This window comes from Pseudonaja textilis, chromosome Z (genome assembly GCF_049901715.1).
Source record: "Pseudonaja textilis isolate UNSWEBS1 chromosome Z, rPseTex1.2, whole genome shotgun sequence".
NCBI classification, from domain to species: Eukaryota; Metazoa; Chordata; class Lepidosauria; order Squamata; family Elapidae; genus Pseudonaja; species Pseudonaja textilis.
This window is the reverse complement of record NC_142008.1, coordinates 8571462-8596848: the sequence shown is the minus strand read 5'-3', so window position 1 is coordinate 8596848 and position 25387 is coordinate 8571462. Positions and strand designations below refer to the sequence as shown.

Sequence of the window (25387 nt, the reverse complement as noted above, 5' to 3'; positions counted from 1 at the left end):
TTATAACCACAACCACAGAAGAAAAAACAAGAGTCATGTACAACATGCAATGCAATAACTACAACAGCAACTACGTAAGACAAACAGGCCAAGACTGGCAGAATGCATCCATGAACACCCAATTAACAGTCAGAAGACATGATCAAAACTCTTTTAATTTCACAACATATGTACAGATATAACCATAGTTTTAAGGGGGAAACTGGGACCACCCTAAACCAAGCCAAGTCCAAAAACACTACGGAATTTCTAAAAGCCTGGAACGCTGACAAATTAACCAAGAGACACATAGACATAAACAATATCTACATACTGAGCAAAAGAAACAATCAACAAATCAAAAAGGGAAATAAGGAACCAAAAAACCTCCCCATCAGCACCAATATAAACATACATATATAAACACATACATATAAAAACACATACATATATACATACACACAGGTAGGAGGGAGGGAGAGATGTAGATGTATTTATGCAGATAAATCACCTTTTCTGCAGTGTTGTTATGATGCAGAATTCATTACCTGCTGGGGTCCATGCACTGAGTCCCACCACTACTGGGTTGTTGTTTTTTAAGTAACTGCTAGATGATGATCTGTCTTAACCAAGTTAAGCTTTACTGAGTATTACTGCTGGGAGTCAAGTGATTGGATTTACAAGTTACTTGGGTTTTTTATGTGCTGTGGTTCCCAGTGATGTATATATATATGGCTAAATTTTGTGGGGATTGGGCAATGGTCACTTAATCTCCAAAACATGATTTTACTACACTCCGTAACTTCTAAAAGTAAAATAATTTTATGTACGTTTAAGATTTTAAAATAAGACACACAAAATGAGGTTGCTCAATTAGCATAATGTTCTTCAATTTGCAGAATTCAGGGTATCTCAAGTGAGGCTTCAGCTTATTGAATATAAGCATATTCGTAGGGCATCTCTTGTCAGTCGGGCACATATGCACTTTACAAAAAAAAAAAAACAACCCAGAATGTAGAATAACAGAGTTGAAAGCGATCTTGGAAGTCTTCTAATCCAACATCCTGCTTGAGCAGGAGAATCTATACCATTGTGGACCAACGGCTGTCCAATCTCTTCTTAATGGAGTGGAGCACACACAACTTCTGTTTTGTTAGGAAAATTCACCACAGCTCTAGGTTGGATCTCTCCTTGATACGTTTCTTGTCCTGCCCTCAAAGTGCTTTGGAGAATAGAACTGACTTTCTCTTCTCAGAAGAGATGTGATTATTTTTATTCTTCTAAATCTGATTGCATTTTGAACAGATTACCTGATCATCCTTTAGATTCATGGCAAACCCATATCAGATGTCTTCTCTATTTGTTTTAACTATTAAAATTTTTCCTGGGATGAAAAAGTATTTCCACCTTCAATGTAATTAGCGTTTTTTTCAAGAAACTCACTTGTTTTATCTATCACATCACAATAAAGGGGCTATAAAAGTACAAATTCTTCAAATGTTTTTATTGTATGAGATGAGAAATACAGATGCAAAAACAAATACTGTACAAGAAGCAAACTTTGTATATAAAGTTTGTGTCAAGCGAGATGAGAATAGCTTCTTATTGTTCTTATTGGGAGATCAATGCGGGTTAGCCATTTTCAGTACCATTTGTTGTCCATTCTTCCATCTCTTCCATTCACTTCATCTCTAGTACATACCAGTAATGCAGACAAGTTGGAATAATTAGTAGAAAAAGATTGTGCTAGCTGTGTAGTCAGGCTTTATAGACCCATTCAGTAGTAACAGCACACAACAGAAAGCTGTTTTTCCATGTAGGAAAAAATACCACTAGGGCAGCTCTTCAACGAGATAAAGAAGTATGTTCTTGGTCCAGTAATAAACTCAGCACTTTCAGACGGCAGAGGACTTAGTCACGTCACTCTGAGCAAGGAAGAAGAGTCGTTGGCTAAGGAGAAATGATCCAACAATAATGTAAGATGGCTGCATAATACAATAAATTATTTAAGCTTTATGTTATTTCAACAGGCAGTGTCCAATATAAAAAGTTTCCAGTACTCGGGAATACAGGAACATGATTTAAAAACCTGGTTCCATTAGACTGTCAAGATTATTAATTTGTTACTTTATACACATTCCTCTTGTTCTTTTAATCTCAATGTTTGTGTGTTACTTCAGAGGTCACTAAAGAAAAGGAACGTGATGCCTCATATTTTAGGCACACCTGGCCTATAAAGCAATTATTATTTGAGGTTGAGAATGAAGACATTAGATTTTATTTGTTTTGGGCCTTTAGAATGCAAGAGGGAAGATGGCAGAGCACAGAGGATATCCGCAGGCATACAGAGAAAACATTCCAGTGACAAGATGATTTGAAATCCAGTGTGATGTAGAGATTAAACTGTTGGACAAGGACAATGGAGAGTGAAGTTGAAATCCCTGAACTATAAAGCTCAGGGTATAGAAGGAGATAAAACTGAATGAATAAGGCAACTACCATATACATTTTCTAGAGTCCCATGAAAAAAACAGTATAATGGGTTTATTAATAAGATTATGATGAGCTTTAAAATGATTGCCATTTACTACCTGTGAATCTTGAAACCCCTTTCCCATTAAGTCAACAAAACAGATTATAGCAGCCATAAGGGGAAGACTATATAGCTGCGCATGGAGGAAAAGTATGGTTCTGAGAGAAAGATTATGATATACAATGCAAAGCCAAACTAATGCAATATATGTAAGCATTAGGATTTTGAACAGTGAAGGGTTTAGATTGAAGATAAAATGTGTTTAAACTAGCTTCGGTGACAATTATGTTATTTAATAGCAACTTAAACTTTCTACCATTATTACAGAATACCCACTGTCACAGAACCATTCCTACAAGTAAAATAACTTGACATTTGGTAAGTTGCCCTATTGAATAATAATCCTACTTATATTAAGTAGTATATAGAGAAATATTGGTACTTTTGCACACTCGCAGTTTGCAATGGTTTGACTTATAATGCACCATCAAATGTTCCTTCCATCTTAGTTGTTCAAACTACAAAGTTTAAATCACAACTAAATTTTGTTTGAGGCCAGATAATAGAATATTATATGCAGAGTATTAGGCTGTCGCAAACAAAGAGCAGTAAGTAGTAGAGAAAAATAGTCAGTTAGTAATGGGAGTTAAACTAAGCATCTATCAAAAAGAAGTAAAAGCAATATATTTCACATATTTCATTCAGCTCAACAGTCAGAAACAATAGCCTATGATAAAACAGGAAAAAGGCATTTATTCTGGACCAAAAAGGAAAGACAATCGAAATTCCAGTGTAAACCAAACAGCGAACAGCAACACCAGACATTTACCAGGGATAAAATACTGTCAAAAGACCCCTTTAAAATGCTTCCATCATCTAAAGCAAGAAAATGCTGTCAGATAGAAAATGAGCCCTATTGAAAACATTTTACCCAAGAATTCTACAAATACTGCAGACACAAAGCATTTAGCAGACAAAGCAAAGGAAAATAAAGCCATGTAAGAGAAGCTGCAGATATTCATTTAGCAAAAGAGCAAAACTTCCTTTCTAAAATATTTCCAATTGCTGGTCAATCCCCTATTATTATGTGTACTTCCAAGTCATAAGGACTCCTCACAGACACTGAGATACAGAAGAGAACTTTCACATCACTCAATCAAATTTCACATTTACACAGGACACACAGAATACCAGATAAGAATAAAGCATGAAAATATTTCAGGAATAACCACAATGCACCTACACGCAGACAAAAAATGCAGAAGCCAGGACAGGAATATCTGAACCGGAGGTAAATGTTTTAAGTGTAGCTTAATCGGCTGTTATTTCAGTATGTTAGTAAGCAGAGGAAGATCTAGTATATTATAAAAATAGCCTTGAAAATTTCCAGTATGTCACATTAATGTTATAATACATTAATGGTATAATACATTAAGTGTTGCCTCCAGAAATGAAACCAGGCAATTTCCAAAATGTACTTATTTTCTTGAGCTTGTAATGTGAATATGCAATAAGTAATCCATAGATTCATTTTAGAAAGGTAAATAAAGGTAACTCTTTACTCAAGTTGAACTGGTGGTTAACTTTGACACAGAAATATCAATAAACTTTCTTGTCAATGACAGAAAAATGGTTGGTCATTGTCGTGATCTATTTCTACCTGAGAGCCTGGGAAGAACTTATGCAGTTGTATCCTCCTGAGCTTTATAAAATCAGCAAAAATCAGAGAGGTGCTGCTAACTTGCAAGAGAACCTTTGTTTATAAATGTTCGTAAATGTACTGTATTTATGAGGTATAATACTATATTTACATGCAGAGTGCAAATACGTTTTATTTGTGTTAAATGTTTAGATTTGTCTTTGCATCGTAATTCTCTCTTTAGCTTTTGAAACAAGGTCACGTGGTTACAGTTTTTCTTCAACAACCCTACTTTTTTCTACAAGTGCGGAGCAGTTGTGGAAGGCAGTTACACAATCTCAGTAAAAGATGCACTTATTATAAGAACTGCTACCATGTGAGCCAATCCACACATTCACTCCTGATAGCAAGATGCTTTCACCCTTTCATTTCCAGAGCGATGCATAGTTCAAAAGGTCTATGGAGATTCTCAATCGATCCAGGTTGTGGTTGTTCCAAAGTTGTTGTTTTCCTCCCTCTCCAAAAGGCAGCTGAACTTTCTTGGTGTTTTCTTTGAAAACATTTCTGAAGTTACAACTGAAGAAGCTTCTTGAATGAGAAGTGAAATGTTTTCAAAGAAAACACCAAGAAAGTCCAATTGCCTTTCAAAGAAGAAGAAGGAAAAAAATTACACCTTTGTAGTCAAAAGTCTCTGAAGAAATAAGATCTATCAAAATCAGGAATAGATTTTCAGAATAATAGCCTCCTGAACTGTGAAATATTCCTGCTCCATATTGAAAATAGAATATCCTACTCTCAGCACAGAATAGTTCTGCAAGCATAAAGACTAGAACCAGAGGATTTGCTGGAAAGATGATGTTCTTGCCAAAATACTATAGGTCATATTAGGAATAATTTTTATCTATTTTATCTGCTGTGCATTATATGCCACTCTGATCTTTTGATGACAAAACGCAAAAAGGAGAGATTCCATGACTTCAGTGTCTTCTTACTTAACTGGAGAACAGCTCCTACATTAAGATGAATTAAATTGAAATTTGATTCATTTTGAGTAATTTTTACAGCCAAAATCCTATCAATCTCATTGCAGGCATTAATTACAAAATTGTAAAAGGTAATGGAAGTTCTTTTTCTAAGAAAATACAACTCCTAAAATAAATGAGTTAATTACTTACTTGAGTTATTTGCAAGGTTGCTCAAGTTTACAAGTAAACGCAGAGTATCTGATATTTAGAAAGAATTTCAAAATGGTATCATATACAACTACGTAGAACTAGCTGCTTGGCATTAAAAGAATACTATTGTTTTGTCATCTTTCCCAGATACTTTTGAATACAGGTAGTCCTCAACTTACAACTATTTGTTTAGCAAACGTTCAAAGTTACAGTGGCATTGAAGAAAGTGGCTTGTGGCCAATCCTCATACTTACAACGGTTGCAGCATCCTTTATTCACATGATCAAAATTTGGGCTCTTGGCAACCAACATTCACTTACTATAGTTATAATGTCCCAGGGTTACCTGACTGTCATTTGCAATCTTCGCAGCTGGCTTCTGTCAAGCAGTCAGTGGAGGAACTGATTTGCTTAACGACTATGAGATTCACTTAACTACTCCAATGATTAATTTAACAAATATGCCAAATTTAACAAATCGGATGTGACTCATATGAACAACTACCTCACTTAGTTAATGGAAATTCTTGTCCCCATTGTGGTCATAGGGACTACCAGAAATCTATTCCACAGGAACTTACTTTGGCATACCTTGCCAAAAATAACTGGAGGCATGCTTATTGTGTGAAGAGAATTGCATAGCAGAAATCTTTGTTTTTATTTTAGTATGATTTACGAAGTGAATTAAGATCCATAGCTGTGCTGCATTTCACCTTTATCAAATCATCTATAACCTTCGCTTCACCCTCTGGTACCATCATGGAGATTATCCATCATCTAAATCACCCTTATCCCAAAGATGCTTTCTCCAAAAAGCAACTGGACTTTCTTGGTTTTTTTTCCTCTGGCAAGCCCAAATCCGATTCATGGTTTGAAAATGTTTCGCTTCTTAATTAAGAGCCTTCTTCAGTTCTAACAGATTGATGGGGAATGGAAGGGTTTATATTCCTTGCAGTCTTCTGGTCATTAGTGCTCTTGAGGGCCGGTCGTTGAGACCACTTAGGGTTTATCTGTATACTCAGAGTCCCCTGAATCAGAGTGCAAAGAGATATGGAACCTTCTTAGGACTGCTGAAAGGATGGTGTTGTAAACAGGAGGTCCATGATGTCATATTCTCCCCCCGCCCCCTGTTGAGGGAGGGCTATTCAATTTTGATATAGAATTATTTATTGGCCAAGTGTGATCGGACACACAAGAACTTTTGTCTCCGATGCATAAGCTCTAAGCTTACATACAAGCAACATGATCATAATCATAAAAATATATTAAGCATAAATCATAAGATACGGTAATATAGATGGCCTCTTCGACTCCTCTTTCAAACCAGTGCCCTTCTCTGTCCAGAATGTGAACTTGGCTGTCTTCAAAAGAGTGACATTTGCCTTTCAGATGCAGATGGACTGCTAAATCCTGTCTTGATGAGTTTGTTCTCATGTGCTGTGCCATGCTTTTGTGAGGTGGTTGTCTTGTTTCCCCAATGTACAGGTTACACGTCTCACTGCACTGAACCACATATATCACATTGCTCTGCTTGTGTCTAGATGTCTTGTCCTTGGGGTGAACAAGCTACTGACTTAATGTATTCTTGGACTTACAGTGTACATGTATGTTGTATTGGCTGAAAATCCTCCTGAGTTTTTCCAATATTCTTGCAACTTATGGAATGATGTTGCTCCGTTTGTTGTTCTTTTCTTTATCTGTTACAAAGAAGGTACTGCTGGATCTTTTTCTGGATTTGATGAAGACCTAATTAGGGTAGTCATAGGTTCTGAAGGCTTCCTTGATGTGTTTCTGTTCTTTCTCTTTCCCTGTTCTGCTGATGATTTTCAACTAACACAACCTAGGTGCACGCTTTAAACCTAGGAATACATTAAGACAGAAGCTTGTCCACCCGAAAGGCAAAACAGCCTGACACAAACAGAGCAATGTGATATATGCAGTGACTTATGTGCAGACCTGTGCATTGGGGAAACAAAACAACCACTTCACAAACCATGGCATAACATAGTAAAACAAACTCATTAGGACAGGATTTGGGAAAGTTCACATTTTGGACAGAGAGGACCACTGGTTTGAAAGAGGAGTTAAAGGGGCCATCTATATCAAAACTGAATAGCCCTACCTCAACAGAGGGAAAGAGATGTGACATCATCTGTCTCCGGTTTACAATGCAGCTCTTTCAACAGTTCCAAGAAGGTTCCACATCCATTTACACTCTTGTTTAGGTGACTCTGAGAATACAGATAAACTCTCAAATGGCCATAACTCTCAGAGAGCGAATGACCAACCCCCAGAAGGGTAATGACTGCAAAGAATATAAATCCTTCCATTCCCTACCATAGAACTGAAGAAGGTCCTTGGATGAGAAGTGAAATGTTTTCAAAAGAAAAAAAAAACCACAAGAAAGTCCAATTGCCATTTGGAAAAAGCCCCTTTGGGACACCCTCTGGTATTATTTATATGCACTTCAGGCTGAAGATTTTTGACAGAATACATGGGACGGATAATCTCTAGTTAGTATTTTCATGAAGGAGACCTCTTTTTGGAGTACTAGAAAAATCTGGAGCCAGAGTATGAATATGTATGTGTTTGTATGCATTACGTAAGTATCTATGTACAACAAAATTTCCCTTTTAAAAAAGTTTTGTACCTGGAAAATAGAGGAAGGAAGCAATTTCCCCTTCAGCTTCCCTTCTATCACATTTTTAATGTAATAGCTATCTTTTTTAAAGCAGAGATAGAAAATCACCAGAGGTGTGGGGTTTGCAGAATCCAAGCCTAAAGATACAGGGGATGTGGGGGTATATATGGAGATTCTGCTGCCATATTTAAGTGGCAATAGGTTACCTTTTTACCTGGTGGCACCAGTGCTCTATACAGATAAGAGATTTGCAATTATATCACATTTTAATTTTAGGGGAAGAAATAGGTCAACCTCTTCTTCCCATTTTCTAATTTCTGAATTGCACTCTTTGGTGGAACTATCCAAAGTAGGTTTCTTCCTGCTTTCTGCAAGAGAAAAAGTATACAGAAGACACACTGTACTTCAGAGGCAAAAAGCCACACACCCCCCCCCCCAAAAGTCAAGGTTTATGACAGCACTAAAAAAGGGGAGACTTCTGAATATTCTGGTGAATTATTGTGTGGCTTTAAAAATTAATGGTGTCCTTTGAGAAAGATTGGAAGGGAAACCAGTCAATTGGTTTCCCTTCCAATTGAAGTTGAGTATGTGTAATTAATTTATGTTTAAATGTGTATTTAACTGGGGGGGAAATCACAAATGATATAACAATATTTTCAAGTGTATAATTAAGTTTAAAATAATTTGAAAGTGTTCTAATGATTGAAACAACCTGAATATAAAATGGTTAAACTAGAATAGAGATTGTAAAAATAACCCGACTATCCAGTGGCCAAACTGATGCATTTGGCAAGCTCATATACTTGGACTATGTAGATAGGCATAGGGCTTACTTATCAAAGGAACTACCTGTCTCTCATAGTATCTGTCCAGTCAATATGCTCTGGCAAGGTTGGTATGCTCCAGGTTTCTTCATTTAAGGAATGCCATCTACAGGAACCCGTATCGCAGCACCTATCTTATGGAATAAGATTCACTGGAGATCTGAATACCCTCTCGTCACCGTCCTGATTATTCCTAAGGGGCCTAAAGACCCAGCTCTTTAGTGGGGATAACTGACATCTCTTAATTTAGGTCATTCTCTTTCATTTCTTCCCTGTTTGTTATTCTGTCATCTCTTTATCTTTTTTTTTTTCCTTCCCTTGTCTTTATTATTTTTTATGTTTAAATCATTGGTAAATTACCCAGCATTGGCTGGAAGTTGAATGGCTTATACATTTAAATAATAATAAATACATAAATATTAGATATGGAAATGGAAATGGAAATGGAAATGGAATAATTATAGGATAAACCTGCCATGATGGTCCCAGGGGTTATCGATACCTTGGCTGCCATACCAAAAATCCTGGATGGCACCTAGAAAATGCGCACATTAACAAAATGTCCATCTGCCAATTACAAAAAGTCACACTGCTTGGATCTGCAGCTTGGATCTGAAGCTATATTAGGACAACCTATGTTCTTGAGAACAATGCACACAAAGCCTAACACCAGCCAAGAATGTCAACTGTGATTTCACATTGTGTATATACTTGATAGTGATAATGATGTCCTTTTCCATCACTATTTCCCAACTATAGTTCAGAAGCTTCTAAACAACCATCAATATCGGTAATCACTGATAACCTAATCTCTGGAGCTCGTTTTTAAATGAGCTTCTATTACTACAATTACTGGCAGCACATTCTCCAATTTGAGAATTCAACAAAAATCTTTCTGTAGGTCTTTAATCTCTCTACGTTTAATTTCAATGAATAACATTGAATTTTAATATTATGACCCATGGTAAAAAGCTTCTACTGATATGATCTATGTCACTGGGTGCATTTAGGAAACCTCACCCTCTTTACATTTTGGTCTTGCACACTTTTATACTGTACATTCCAAAAGACCAGTTGCATTTTTTAATCAGAAAAAATGATTGCCCATTTTCTTTCAGTTCCAAAATGCCTCCATGCAACATCTATATAAACTAGTACTAGTTTTGCTTACTATTCTCTCCCACTCTTTTGATTTATATCACAGCGGGCTCCAACCGCAGACGGTTAAGGGGGAGGGGATGGTTCTGAACAAGCGGGAGGCCAGCGCACACCGCTCCATTTTCACAAGTGGTGGGCATGCACGGCCCCCCACTTGCACAACTGGAGCAATGTGCATTCTCCCGCTGTGCATGCAAGAAGAGCTGTGCAGATGTAGTGCTTTCACATCCCAGTTCTGAACTGGCCATGGCCCGATTGTGGGCTGCAGCCTGGGGGGGGGGATTTGTGGACCCGTTATATCAACATTTCCTGGTGTAAAAATAAAACAATATACATTCAATGGAAATTGCAGTATATCTTAAGTCTAGAATTCTAAGCTCTTTCTAGCTAAAGTTGCGGGCACGTTTATTCTGCTAAAGTTTATTCTGGACTTTAACCATATACAATTACAGTACTTACCTAACATTCACTGCTACTTTCTTTTGTAATTAGAGTTAAATATCAAATGTTCACTATTTCTACTAAACAATTATCCTAAGGAGTTTTTACACTACTTAACTCTTGGCCTACATGGTGTAGCCCCATCAGTTTAATGTGGCCATTTAAGATCATCATAAAGGATAATGTCCACTTATACTATTATGTGTAGGGGAGAGGGTTATATCATTAGTGACGTATATCTTTGTGCCTGTCTTTCCCCTCAAAGTTAGCAGGGGGGAAAGCTAAACAGGAGAGTTGGTTAGACCATTCTATATCTGAGCTGAGCTTCTGAGAACGACAGGACAGATCACAGCAATAAGAGAGGCATGCCTGATAACTTACCCCTCCTGATAATTTTATCACCCTGACTTTGGTGCCAATGTGGGGCCCATCGCCACTCCCACTGTTTGCCCGCTGCATGACAGTTCTTTTCATCCCAGGCTTCACCTCTGGAGGCTGGCCTTGCACCAATGCCACCCGGCTAATCTGGGGCAGGTTCGCCTGTGCGGCAGCAGGAGATTTTGCTTGCAAAGCTTTAAAGGGTGTCTGCAGCTCATTTTCAGGCACTGTCCTAGCCTGCCGTAGTTGCTTTATGGTTTTTATTTGCTGTCCTTGAAGTTGTGCACCGTCTCCAGCCTGGAGAACATTTGCAGGCTTAGGCAGAGCAGCCGGGGAACCTGGAAGGACCAGCTCTTGTTTTTTAACCATTAGTCTATATTTCACATTTTGGCGGGGCTGTGCACCAGGAAGAGAAAGCAATGGGTTTCCATTGGTAGGCAGCTGTGAAGGGTCTTCTTCTTGCTGTTGGCCTACACAGCCTTGCTGCTGCTGCTGCTGGGCCAGCCTTTCAAGCAATTCTCTTTTTCGGGCCCCAGCTTGAAGCTGCCGCCTGAGCTCTTTCTGTTTCAAGATCTCTTCTCTAAGGCGTTTCTGTTCCTCAATCTTCAAACGGTACTGTCTGGTTTCTTCATCTTCATCGGGAAACTGCAGGATAGCCACAAAAATAAAGTTATGCATGGTAAAAAAAAAAAAAAATAACCCAGCTTTGCTTCTTTCCCCCGCTCCCCTCAAAAATGGTGGACATTCGTTAAAATGATGGCACGCTTTCCCAGCAGCATTCTTAAATTAACTGAAATGCTCTGTCTTTAATGACAAAGCTGCTAACAAAGGCTTATGAGCAATTAATCAAACAAGCAACCAGAGGAGGCAAAACATACATATATACTACTCCACTTTGGATTTTTTTTAAATACAGTAAATCAGAAAGCTGAAACTGAAGCCTTCTAAATCGGAACTCATTTAGAAGTTGCTGAAACTAATTAAACTATTAATATAATTCAAGAACTCAAATATTGTTTCAAATGGGAGCAGTAACAATAAGAGGCAGCCCACTGTGTCACACAGGTTTTATCTTGCTCTTTTCTGACAAACTAACAAAAGGTAGGATGGTAAATGACCTGAAAGGCCCTGATTAGAACTATTGATTTTTCTTACAGAATTTTCAGCCTGATCTGAAACTCATTTGTCACACAATAATTGGTTATAATGAACAGCGCAAGTCAATCTCTCTGACCTTGAACTCATGCACTCTCTTCAGAATTAAAATGTTGCCAAACGCAATGTTGGAATATTAATGGAATATCAGGAATGGCTTTAATATTCCAGCCTTAAGCTTTTTAGCAAGTATTGCAGCCTTTGTGTGTCAAATAATCTCTTCAGTAGTCTTAAAACTCCAGCAGGGTATATATCCTTATTCAAAGCTACAGGGAAATTAACAGCAAAAGAAAATTCTTTTTGTTGTTTTTTTAATTTGCAGCTTCAACATACTTTAATGTGAATTGCTGCTTTTCAAACGTTAACAGCAGTCTTTACTCCCACAGAAAGCTACAAACCATCTATAATGTACAATAAATTTACTATTCTTTGATAATAAATTTAGCTGCTTAGATTTATTATCTAAATAACATATCCAATACAGAATATTGAGGATATAAATATTGTTAAGAAAATTATGTGTTCTGAAAGCAGTTAGAAGGAAATAGGAAAAAAACCTAAGAAAGAGATACCATAATATTAATAGAATTAATGTAATAATTACTAACAGAAATTGAGACTATTCTTTCCTATCTTGTGTAAAAATCTTAAAAGTTCACTGGTTACTAGAAATAATCCTTAATTTTGTGTAGTTACCTTTCAGAGTTACAATACCTCCAAGCACTTACAACCACTGCAGTATCTCCATGGTCACATGATCAGAATTCGGGCACTTGGCAACTGGCATGTATTTACAAAGGCTGCAACATCCTGGGGTCACGTGTTTGACATTTGCAGCCTTCCTAGCCATCTTCTGGCAAATAAAGTCAATGGGGGGAACCTGGATTCACTTAACAACTGTCAGATTCACTTACCAACTACAGTGATTTGCTTAGCAACCGTGGCAAAAAAGATCATAAAATTGGGTGCAACTCATTTAACAACTGCTCTGCTTAACAACAGAAATTCTAGTGCCAACTGTGGCCCATGAGTCAACGCCTGCCTATACCAAATTCTCCCACCCTGCATATTCTTAATCATTCTAACCATTTCTCTTGCCTACTTGGGAAACTGTTTTAGAATAAATAAAAAGGTAAACACGCTGAGCAGAAATTCGAATTTGAAAGGTTCTACTCTTTACTGGAGTGCCCCGATAGCTCAGCAGTTAAGATGCTGCGCTTGTCAGGTGGGAAGCCAACAGCCTGGGCTCAAGACCCAAGCGCTGCATGCTGCTTCAAATCCTGCCAACTTAGCATTTGCATGCTTGGTTCGAAAGCATGCAAACGCAAATAGATAGATACTGCTTTGCCAGGAAAGGTTACTGTGTTCTGTATTATCAAGCTGGCCACATGATGACGGAAGCATCTCTCAGACAATGCAGGCTTCCTTGGCTGAGAATAGGGAGGTGAATACCGTCCCTTTGAGTGTGGTCATGATGTTGTGGTTCGCCGGCATCTAGTGCGGATGGCAGCGGTATCAGACAATGAGGAAGAAAGGGGACCAGTCAGGGAGTCTGGAGAGGACTTGGACGAGAGTCCTGCGTCCAGTGCAGGGATGGGGCCAGGAACATCTGGGAGTGGGGTGCTGTTTTCAGAGCCTTCGGAGTCTGGCAGCAGCGAAGCAGAAGACCCAGGGGAGCCTGTTCCCAGTGTGTGTGTGCACAGAGCTGCTGGAAGGCAAGAACAGCTGAAAGAGAAGGGGCAACTCGGGAGTAAGGCTGGAGGTGACTGCCCCTTCCATAAGGGGAAAAAAGTCAGACCTCAATGACCAAATCTTTGCAGGAAGCAAAATAGTTCGATAGATTCTGAATCCTCCTTGAAGCTCTGTGTTCTCTGGTTGGTTTTTTCTGGTACTTCGATTGATTTGGGTTATAATTAATTGGATATTTCTGTTTTTGGCAACATTCCACAGCACTGAAAAGTGTGTGCTTATCTTGGGGAACTGTTTAAGATTAGTTCCGGCTTCCCAGTGTTGCAATAAGATAGCTTTTGCTTTTAAAATAAGTTTGTGTTTCATTATGTTTGACGAAGCCTGGGCCAGACCACACATGACCTTTAGCTCTTTACTACATTTTCCCAAAGCACCATTCCCAGAAATTCGGAGCCCTGGGACAGTAGGTTCTGAATCTAAAGTTTGGATCTTTAGATTTGCAGCATCACATCGGCTCCAAGTATCTGATCCAAATAACGTGAAGGTGGCATTACATCCAAATTCAAAGCTTCCTATCAGCATAGGGGAAAAAAGTCTACGGTTAAATGCTTTACTGCCAAAGATGACAATTTCCCCAAATGGATATTGTCAGTACACAGCCTAAGCAAAATCTACGCAACCATTAGTCAGAAAAGATTTCAGTGGTTTATAGAAGAATTATACAGTCTTGGGATCCCTGAAATGGATCTCAGAGGCCCCACAACATCACCATCAGATGTTATATTAAATAAAACAGAACGGGGAAATGATTAAACACACAACCTACAACTGTTCATTTAGTGACCTTTCAAAGTTAACAATGGCACTGAAAAATGGGACTTATAACAGTTTTTCACACTTACAACCGTTGCAATATCCCCCTGGTCAAATGACCAAATTTCAGACCCTTGGCAACTGACTCATATTTACGATGGTTGTAGTATGCCAAGATCATGTGATCACCTTTTGCGACCTTCTGACAAGCAAAGTCAACGGGGAAGGCAGATTCACTTAATAACTTTATTACTAACTTAAACGCTTGCAGTGATTCATTGAATAACAATGGCAAGAAAGGTCATAAAATGGGGCAAATGTTTCACTGAGCAACATAAATTTGGGGCTCAGTTGTGATCATAACTCAAGGACTACTCGTAATAACGTTAATGAAATGTTCAATAAAAGCAGATTTGCTTCTTGCTCTGGCTTCCCCCACTCCCCAGCTTGCTGCTCAAAGAAAAGCGTAATAATCTAGAAAGAGGTAGCTACTTAAACGTGAGTGTCCCCTGCTTCCATCTCCCTTCTATGAATGCTGAGGGAATTCTGGGAGTTGTAGTCTACAGCTCTTAAAGCTGCAAAGGTTGGACATCTCTGTCCTACATGAAAGATGACTAAATGGAGGAACATCTTTCCTGCTGCAAAGATCAATCAGGAAGAAATTCTGTTCCACTCCATTATAAGCTTAAAAAAGAAACCTCACAGAGCTAAATCTTTCAGTGCAACTACAATTTAGTGAAACAGCAACAGCTGCTACTTTCTAGTATCTGCTCACTTTTATGTATTAGTAAGGAGAATGTCTGCTTTTAGGCTAAATAAATTTTATTTTCTCTGTTAAGATTTTATTTAGGAACCCAAGAAATAAGGAATGGAAAGTCTCACAGAAACTGTTCTGCTACTGCATCTATCAAATTGAAATACAGGAAGTCTTTGTCTTACAACCCTTAGTTTAGGGACCGTTTGAAGTTACAACAGCACTGAAAGAAGTGACTTATGACCAGTTTTCACACTTAGGACCATTGTAGCCTAATGCCACCGTCATGTGATCAAACTGCAGATGCTTGGCAAACTGGCATGAATTCACAACAGCTGCATGAACTGGTCATGCGATCACCATTTGTAACCTTCTGACAAGTGAAGTCAATAGGGGAAGCCAGATTTGCTTAACGACCACATGATTCACTTACCATCTGTGGCCAAAGGGTCATAACATGGGGGCGAAACTTACTTAACAACTGCCTTGCTTGGCCACAGAAATCTGTACTGGAAAAATCTGAGATTAGTCCAGCTTAGTTTGTGGCTGCACCTGCCCTGTGGAAAAGTACCCACCACAGTTTCCGATGCCCCCAAACCTGTGTAGCCTTTTGTAGGGCTCTGAAGCCCTTGCTGCCCTTGCAGGCTTCAAGGAAGGATGAAACAGTCAGATGAGCTTGGTTGCTGGAGTTGGTGATAGGATTCTGGTTTACAGGTTTGTAACTGAGCCATGGATTTATATCACTTTGAGTGTTTTAATGCTTTATACGGTTGTGATAGGACTGTACGCAACCCAGAGTCACGGCTATCTGTCCACCAAGCAGCAGATGGAAAGAATGGAGCAGCACGCCCTCGGAAAAACTGGTAGGAAGGAGTTTTCCTTCGTTTCCCTTTGCAATGTAACAGGGCACTTCAGGCTGCGTATTTTTAGAGGTGTGCAAAACGGCAATCAGGCTTTTTATGCAGTCACAAAAATGACCTTTCAGATTTAACAGGCACTGGGGCATAACAAACACCTCCTCTGTTTGAATGGTCTCTTAAATCAAAATTTAAAGTTTCTGAACATAAAAAAGAACACATTTTGGCAGGTAATAAAACTGGGGCATGAATATAGAAGAGTACTGAAACGCAAATGTCCTTTGGTCAAAACCGCTATTGAAATCAAGATGGATACCCAAGGCACCTAGGCCGCCGCTAGAGGGAGACCCTTACCTCTGGTTCGGGTTTGTCCTCCACTTTAGGCTGAGTCGCGGGAGTAACTGTTTTAGGCTGAGTCGCGGGAGTAATGGTTTTAGGCTGAGTCGTGGGAGTAACTGTTTTAGGCTTGGGCTCAATCTTTCCCGTTTGGTTCTTGATAGCTGTAAGAGGTTTCAGAGCAACTGTAGTGCTAGAAACCGGTTTCGCTTGAACAGAGGAAGCTGAAGCTTGAACAGAAGAAGCTGAAGCTTGAACAGAAGAAGCTGAAGCTTGAACAGAAGAAGCTGAAGCTTGAACAGAAGTTCGTCGGTTGTTGTTAGGAGTCTCCATCGAATGCAAAGGTGCTATTGGCAATTCACGCAAATTACTATTCCTTGGGGTAGATGACTGCAGCTGCTGGTTTGGACGTTTTACAATGCTTTGTGTTGGTGTGTTCTAAAACAAAACAAACAAAAATCTTATCCTGTAAAATGTAAAGGTCTCACCTTCTAACCAAGTCAAATTTCAGGGTTCTTCAATGGAGAAGAACTGAAAAACAGGTGATATAACCTTCTCCCTCTAGTAAGGAAAGCTAAGAGATCCATTTGGCTAAATTCCTATGAAACAAAGCTCTCCCAGACTCCTCCTACTCTGAGATTAACTAGCCAAAAGGACTTTGCTAGAGGCATTTCATATAAAAGTCTGTCTGGAGGAAGGAAAAGACTACCCTGCTCCAAGTAATATGGAACAAGAAGCTTCTAGAACTCAGGAAACAATGAACGTATGTAGAGTTCCAGGATCTGTTCTAAGTAACCAGTTGGATTGGGTTTCACATTTTGATTTTAGTTTCAGTGTGTCCGAATCCTAGTCTTTTTAGTCTCACAACCCTATAGGTAGCCCTCGACTTACAACAGTTTGTTTAGTGACTATTCAAAGTTAGAATGGAACTGAAAAAAGTGACTTATGATTGTTTTCCACACTTACAACCATTGCAGCATCTTCTTGGTCACATAATCAAAATTCAATCGCTTAGCAATTGGTTCCCATTTATGACAGTGTCCTGAGGTCATGTTGTGTCCTTTTTCCACCTTCTGACGAGCAAAGTCAATGGGGAACCCAGATTCACTCAGCGACCATGCTACTAATTGAACAACTGCAGTGATTCACTTAGCAAATGTGACAAGAAAGGTCATTAACATGGGGCAAAATTCACTCGACAACTGTCTCGCTTAGCAACATAAACTGTGGGGTCAGTTGTGGTTGTAAGTCGAGGACTACCTGTAATTCCAATAAGCTCAGTCTTCCTTTCAGATGAGCTTACCTTACTATTGCTTTGTTAATACACACTATTATTTTCTGATGCTCAACTCTGCTTCTCTTTGCTAACCAGGTGTAAATACTTAGTTGCCAATTCGTATCTTGGGAATTATAATGTGGTATGACCTGTTCAGACGGACTAACAACTTTGTAAGCTGCTGGTTTAAAACTGCATTTTATTTTATTATTAGAAAGAAAAATACATTTTCTTTCTTTCAGCCTTATTCGTGGCTCCCTGAGGGATGAGGCTGTAATAAATACCAGTGAAAGCAACCCTAGCTACTTTCATTTCAGGCTATCCATAGTTGGGTGGCACAGGCCCAGTGATGGGATAAACGAGAAGTTCCTTACTCCTCCTTATACTGAGCTCATACTCCATGGTAATGGCAGACAATCTATAGCCCTTTATAAACCACTGTGTTTCCCGGAAAATAAGACCAGGTCTTCTATTAATTTTTGCTCTGAAAGACGCATTAGGATTATTTTCCAGTTAGGTCTTATTTTTGAGGAAATGCGGTACTACCTGTGTCTGACTGACTGACAATTTGAACTGGGGCTTATTTTGGGGGTATGGCTTATATTACAAGCATCCTGAAAAAACATGCTAGGGCTTATTTTCTGGTGGGGTCGTTTTCGGGAAAACACAGTACTTATACCAGCTCCTGGCACCTTACACTTGGGAGTCCAACCAACTCAGACAAGTGCTTACCTATATGGTGATGGCTTGACTCCACACTATACCAATCTAGTATGTCAAAAGATGAGTGAATGGAGTCATAATAAAGTATACTTCGCGGGGGATGTAGAAGGGGGTGTGGAATGAGAGGAGAAAGGAAAACAGATGGGATGCAATTACCTCCAGAGCACTTTCTAGTGGTTAAGAGAGAGGACATGGGTCAATGGGCCTTCTTGATTCAAACCTCTACTGTTCCACAGGGATAACTGGACAACCCTTTCAGCCTAATGTTGAGTAAAATAATTTCTCTTGTATCACTATAATTTGCATATTGCATACAGTCTGGATATCTGAGAGATCACTTATTTCCAATAGTTTTTTGCCCATCCAGTGGACAAAAGTGGGAACTCTCCAGGTTTCCTCTATTAAATCTTGTCATTGTGTGGGACTAAAAAAACCTACCTTCTCTACTGTGGCCCCCATCTTCTGGAATAGCATCTCTCCCAAAGATAAGGATAGTCTCCTCTCCTAGGCTTCTAGAAAGCTTTGAAAATCTGGGTTTGTTCTCAGATCCAAGATTAGTGTTTATGATTTGTCTAAGGCCCCTGTTTTGTTTTACTGTTTATTCATTTATTTAGCTTGGGCTGCCCATGTAGCGTGATGTCTTTTTAGTATTTTTATTGGGATTTTTTCCCCTACATCCATATAAATTAAAGCTGGGTGGCCAATAAATTTAAATAAATGAATAAAACTAGTGACCAGCCCCTGCTCCGACAAACTCTCAGAAGAAAGGCTGGATATCAACGTTCCAAATAAAAATGCCATAAGAGATTCCAGCCACCTACCATCTTTTGGGGTAGAAATGGTAAATACAGACACAGGGAGTGGTCAGGGGCAGTCAGCAGGGGTGGTAAGAACTCACACCTTTTTCCAAGGTGGCTGTTCAGGTCTTGCCCCCTGCCCAATGAGAGCCTATGTTTTTTTTTTCTAGATGGAAAGGACACTTACATGCCTGGCCTTTACCAGACTTTGCCGTTGCTGGTATGGCATCCGGTTACTGCTTGGCTGTGAAGTCTGTAGGCGTGGCCTGAACTGGGATGGGGCCACCGGAATCAGAGGCTGGGGAGGCACAGGCAGCAGGTGGTGCTGCTGCTGGTTGGACTGGTGCGGCTGATGGTGAGGCTGGGATGGTTGGGACGGCTGTGGATGCTGTGGTGGTGGCTGTGGCTGCAAAGGAGGGTGCAAAGGGCCCTGTACATTTGAAAACATGGCAGGTATGAGGTCACATTTGCTGCCTGACTGCTAAGAAATATACAATCATCACTTAACAAGGAAACAACTCTTAACAGAAACTAAGATTTTTCAGAAATTGGGAGTTGAAGACAATAAGGCGCCAGTAGAAAAGTGTCACCTGACTGAGACTGTTTAAATAAAAAATGATTTTTCCTAAAATTAGACAGCAGTAGAAGCTGCATAATCCAGGAAAAAAAAGACACTACAGATAGTCCTTGACTTACAACCATTTCTTTAGCGACCATTTGAAGTTACAAAGGCACTGGAGGAAAAAGTGACTTATGATTATTTCCCACACTTACAACCGTCACAGCATCTCCCCGGTCCTATGATCAGAATTCAGGTGCTTGGCAACCGGCATGTGTTTATGACAGTTGCAACATCCTGGGATCAATGTGATTGCCATCTGTGACCTTCTCAGCCGGCTTCTGACAAGTGAAGTCAATGGAGGAAGCTGGATCAGCTTAACGACTGCATGATTCATGTAAAATCTACAGTAATACACTTAACAACTGTGGCAAAAACAGCTGCAATATCAAGCATGACTCACTTAACAACTGCCTTGCTGGGAAATGAGAAGTTTGGTCCCATTTGTGGTTGTAAGTCAAGGACTACAACCCATTCTCTATAGGACCCAAAGACAGGAGAAATGGGAACCTATCAGGGAGGGATCCAACCTAGAACTAAGGTGAGATCAGTGAACAGAGAACCCTGACAGTGAGAACAATCAGCGGGATGGTTTACGTCCAGAAGTTATGGATGTCCCATCCCCGGAGATTTTTAAGAAGAGGCTGGACAGCCATTCGTCTGAAATGGTATAGAAAGAGTTTCCTGCCTGAGCAGGGGGTTGGACTAGAAGACCTCCAAGGCCCCTTCCAATTTTGTTACTCCCTCATACTGACTATCTGCATTATCTGCTTTAAAATTTGAATCTCTGTTTACTCAGACCAACTTAGTGCATGGTGCAATTAAGGTACCACCCAATTCTAATCTGATGAATTCAGATTAATCTAAGGACTCTCCTGAATTATACTGGAGCTCTTCCTTTTTTGGGATGAAGGTGAAGATCACAGCTAGATTCTGAATCTTTTCCATTTTAATAAAATACAGATTTTTTTAAAAAAAATTCTTCAGCATTGTTTGTTATCTGAACTCTCCTGGAATAAAATGAAGCACCAGCAGAGGGAGCTCTAAGTCTTGCAGTGTTCCAGATTTGATGTTTTTAAATGCCTGCTTAATAGACATACTACAGAAACTTATTTTCAGGAAACAGACTTCGGTATCTTTACTGGAGTAAATCAATTTTAGGAAATCACGGAATGTGTAACAATGTCATATTACAAACTTCTCTAATCTCACTAGCTCTGTGAACAGCTTCACAAAAATCAACTTTTTAAAATATCTTCACTTTGAAGCATTCACATGATATAGTTGCAGTTAGCCCTTATAATACAATTAGTGCTGGCCATCAGTGATGGCAGCGGTAGGGAGAGTAATGCTGTCATGCTTGGCAAAGCAATACAAAGGCAGGTTTAAATTGCTTTGAACATTAAGTATTTAAGCTCTGTTTATAAGGAACCTTCTCTCAGCAATGTATGGTCTGAACTAAGACTAAATGTAATAACCTATAATAGCTTCCACCCATCCCCAGAAAAATAGGTCACTCCAGATAGGCTTGGACTACAACTCCCAGAATCTATCTGATAAGCACAATTATGCTACGCAGATCAGTATCTACAAATTACTTTACCCTTAGCCTGAAATATAAAAGAAGTGACTGTACAGTAAAAACTGGCTATATTCTCCCCAAGTACCACACATGAGAGTTGCCATCCTTTTCTTTATGTGACTGCAGATAGCAGGTCTATATAATTCTCTAAAGCAGGGGTCTCAAAGCTGGCTGAGGAATTCTGGGAGTTGAAGTCTTAAAAGTTGCCATGGTTGGAGACCCTTGCTCTAAAGTCATATGCCTGCAAAAAGAGAAGAAAGGAACAATAGGGAAGAATGGAGGACTTACAATGGGAAGTTCAGGTTACAATGGTGGTGGTGGTGATGAGACTCAACAGAGGTGAGAAAGGGTTTTTCCTGCTCATTACATACCTGCATGCCGGCTTGGGTGAGGGGGTTTAGGAACGGCTGTCCTGGGAGCTGCAGGAAGGACTGCCGTGGGGGAAGGAAAGGCCGTGCGTTGGATGCTCCAGGCTGGCTGAAGTGAAGGAGTCCCACCGGGCCCTGAGGCTGCAAACTTGGCCTTACTAGCCTTTCTCTTGGAAACAGGGGCTGCTGCCCCTGCTGGCTAAAACCAGGTCCAGGCTGACTGAATGGGAGCTGATTTTGACTAGGCACAGAGTGTGTGCTGTTAAGAAGAGGGGGCGGTGGTGGTGGAGGGCTCCGCTGTTCAAACAAGGGATGGCCGGGAAATCTCGGCTCTGTGATAAAAAAAAAAAAAAAAAAGGAGATAGCATGAAACCAACCCATCTGCCAAGCAAAATACCAGTTTTTGGCCCAACCCCACTGGAAATAAAAGTCTCACAGAGAATTGCCAGGATTATGGCCAACGATTTCTTCCATTAGCCTAGTATACTCTACTCCAACTGGAAGTCAACCAACGGTGTAGACAAATCACCCTGTAGTTAGTGCATCACTTCCTGAAAATTTTCTGTGGTTAAATATGAATCGACAAGGTAAAAATTGTATAGGAAAAAGATCTGGGCTACTAATCACGCTGCTTCAGGAATATGTGTATAACTGCTAAATACTGGACTCCAGAACAAAGGAATAACGGGACAATTTTGAGATTGGCCAAATGACAAGATGGGGAAGATTCTGGCTTCATAGTTCAGGTCCAGTCCTACCCTTGAGAAAAATGTGTCTTCCCGCGGGGCTAAACAATGGCCATACCTCCCAGGAAGAAAGATTCTCTCTCTTGTGGAGGTGGGGGCGGAAGAGGGGGTGGAGGTCCACGCCACTGGTCTTGTAGAGAAAGTCGTGGGGTTTGGTTGAAATTGCTAGGAACAGGTCCAGGAGTGTTTTGTTGAAAATCTGGAGGGCCCTGCATTATTAAAAAAGAGAGAGATGAAAGAGAAAGAAGGCATAATTCCTCTTGTAAGATTTCTTTACTTTTAGGTAACAGATACATATCTATTCTATAATCTGCACAACTTGCTGTCTTTGCAAGTTTCCATCTTTTGTGGTGCCTGTGAACACAAAATCTAAAGACAACATGTTTACAGGAAACTCAAAATGTTTTAATAATCACAACAGCCCTGTAGGAATGCCATTCCTTTTCAAGCTTACTGAAATCCATTCAGTTATTGAACTTCTATCTCATTAATCCAACAGTCTGAATGTCTACTTTATGCTCCCGACACTTAATCTTTTAAAACCATGATATCCTTTGCTATCTGTTTAATACAGCCTAAGCAACTAAAAATGAAGCTAGTTTAATTTTCTTGTGTCAAACAATGATTCCTGACCCTCTTCATACACACATGCATACCCATATATGTGCTCTGAAGTAAAAAGAAAAAAATTCAAGAATAAGGAAGAGAACATTTGACACCTACATTATCCTAAATACTTAAGCAGCTGAGATATTCATTATAAAAAGTATGAAAAATTAACTTAGATATCCTACTCTTCATTTTAAATTATTACAGACAGATATTTAGCTATTTCATCAACAGTAAGGGGAGAAACTATTTAAAATTTAAGCTCCGTAATTGATTTTTCTCCTCAGTACCAACACGATTACAGAATATACTTAAAAAGGCAGAAGCTTTTTTTGAGACCCAAATGCTAACAGAAAGTGACAATATTGTATGAATTAAAAACTCTTTGCCTATTTGTATTCCCATTGACACTTCAATCATACATTATCACCATCATCATTCAAGTACCAAACCTGAACAGTTGTCCAGCTAACCTGCACTTGCTATTGTAATGCCATAATGTAGTCTTGTGCTATTGACTGCTTTCTTTGCATATAAATGTGAATGCTTTGATTAATATGTTATAGCAGAGGTGGTATTCAGCAGGTTCTGACCAGTTCTGGAGAACCGGTAGCAGGGGTGGGATTCTACCGGTTCTATAGAACCCCTTATTAACTTTCTAAGCATTTCAGAGAACATGTTGTAAGAAGAAATCTCCTTATGTTTTTTTCCACCCTTATTACATTCTTGGCAATATGCCTAGACTTCCTGTCTCTGAAGGAGGTTTTTTTTCTTTCTTGATACTTTCTTAAAGGGGAAGGGTTGTTTTAAGCTTTTTACACTGCTGTTGGGAGGAAATACTGTTGGTTAGCACTTTGAAGAAATAATTGAATAATGAAGCAGAGGTACAGAAAGGTTTTTAATGACAAGGAACCAAGACAGTGACATTCAGCAAGGCTTCTTGGCTACTAGAAAGATTGACATTCAAACGTAAGTTTATATACCCTTTCTGAGTTTTAGTCTAAAACTGTTTTTTGGTGAAGTTTAATTCTTGGTGACGTTTAATCCTGTGTTTATTGATGGGATAATTTTCCCCATTCAGCTTTGTTTCAAAGGAAAAAAAATAATCTCTGTTCCTGAAAAGAAACTGGGTTGAGAAATCCGGCTAGTTCCTGTGTCTATTTGTCCTGGTAACTGGTTTAACAAGCAAAGGTATTGTTGTGATTTAATTATTTGTATTGTGTTTGAATTTTTTTTCTGCCTCATGGTTTCTTTTTCTATCTGGGGAGGGGGTCTTCCTTCACTGCTTCAGTGGTATCTGGCACTGTCCTTTAGGGATGTACTTCCAAGAGGCAGGATGCAAGCTTGGCACTGGATTTTTTACTGCCTTTCTGGTGGGCATGTGACCTTTCTTTAAATCTGGATGATTTCCTAAGGATATCTTGTGAGGTAAATGAGACCAGCTGGTATCTTTTAAGTGGTGCAAATGGATCTAGGGATTGCTTCTCCTGGGTGTGCTCTTTCTGCGGAGCTTAAATGACCTCTCTACTGAAGGGTTTCACTTTATGAGCAAGAGTTTGCTGCTGATAGTTATTGCATTTTAACTATTTTAATTCCTCAAGGTGCTCTGGCACCCTGCCTGATTTGTAATTATGGCTTGCAGGTATTTTTAATCTAATGATTGGTATTTAGGGAAGCCTTTTGCAAGCAAAGAAGCTTTTTGTATGTTTGTAAAGGTAACCCTTGACTTACAAGAGTTCATTTAGTGACCATTCAAAGTTACAACAGCACTGAAAAAAGTGACTTATGACTGTTTTTCACACTTAGGACCGTTGTAGCATCCCCATTGTCATGAGGCCAGGGGAGAAGCGCCCCTTGATGTGAGTGATGTTGAGTTGGCCACTCCCACCCAGTCACATGACCACCAAGCCATACCCACCAACTAAGCTAAGCCCACAGAATCAGTTATTAAAAAATTTGAATCCCACCCCTGACCGGTAACGGAAATTTTGTGTAGTTCGGAGAACCAGCAAATACCACCTCTGACTGACCCTGCCCACTTCTATTCTCTGCCTCCTGAGTCCCACCCCTGATTGGCTGGGTCTTCTTTGGTTGCCCTGCACAGGAGAATGGAGCTGGAAAGCAGGTTAGTGGGGTGGGGAGGGAATGGGGATTTTGCAGTATCCTTCCCCTGTCATGGCCACCATGCCACACCACACCACACCAACCAAGCCACGTCCACAGAACCAGTAGTAAAAAATTTTTTGAATCCCACCAGTGTTATAGGATAAGTTACGACATGGTAACATATTAACCA

At 39.6% G+C, this 25387-nt stretch overlaps 1 protein-coding gene across 1 annotated transcript in view; it reads right to left on the bottom strand.

The window, feature by feature from the left end:
- The window catches only part of RBM33 (RNA binding motif protein 33), a 121840-nt gene that overhangs the window by 40715 nt on the left and 55738 nt on the right, over positions 1–25387 (bottom strand). The window contains 5 exon segments of the mRNA XM_026718351.2: positions 10771–11412; positions 16390–16809; positions 19355–19597; positions 21740–22068; positions 22541–22691. Of these exon segments, the coding sequence (XP_026574136.2) occupies positions 10771–11412; positions 16390–16809; positions 19355–19597; positions 21740–22068; positions 22541–22691 (1785 nt within the window).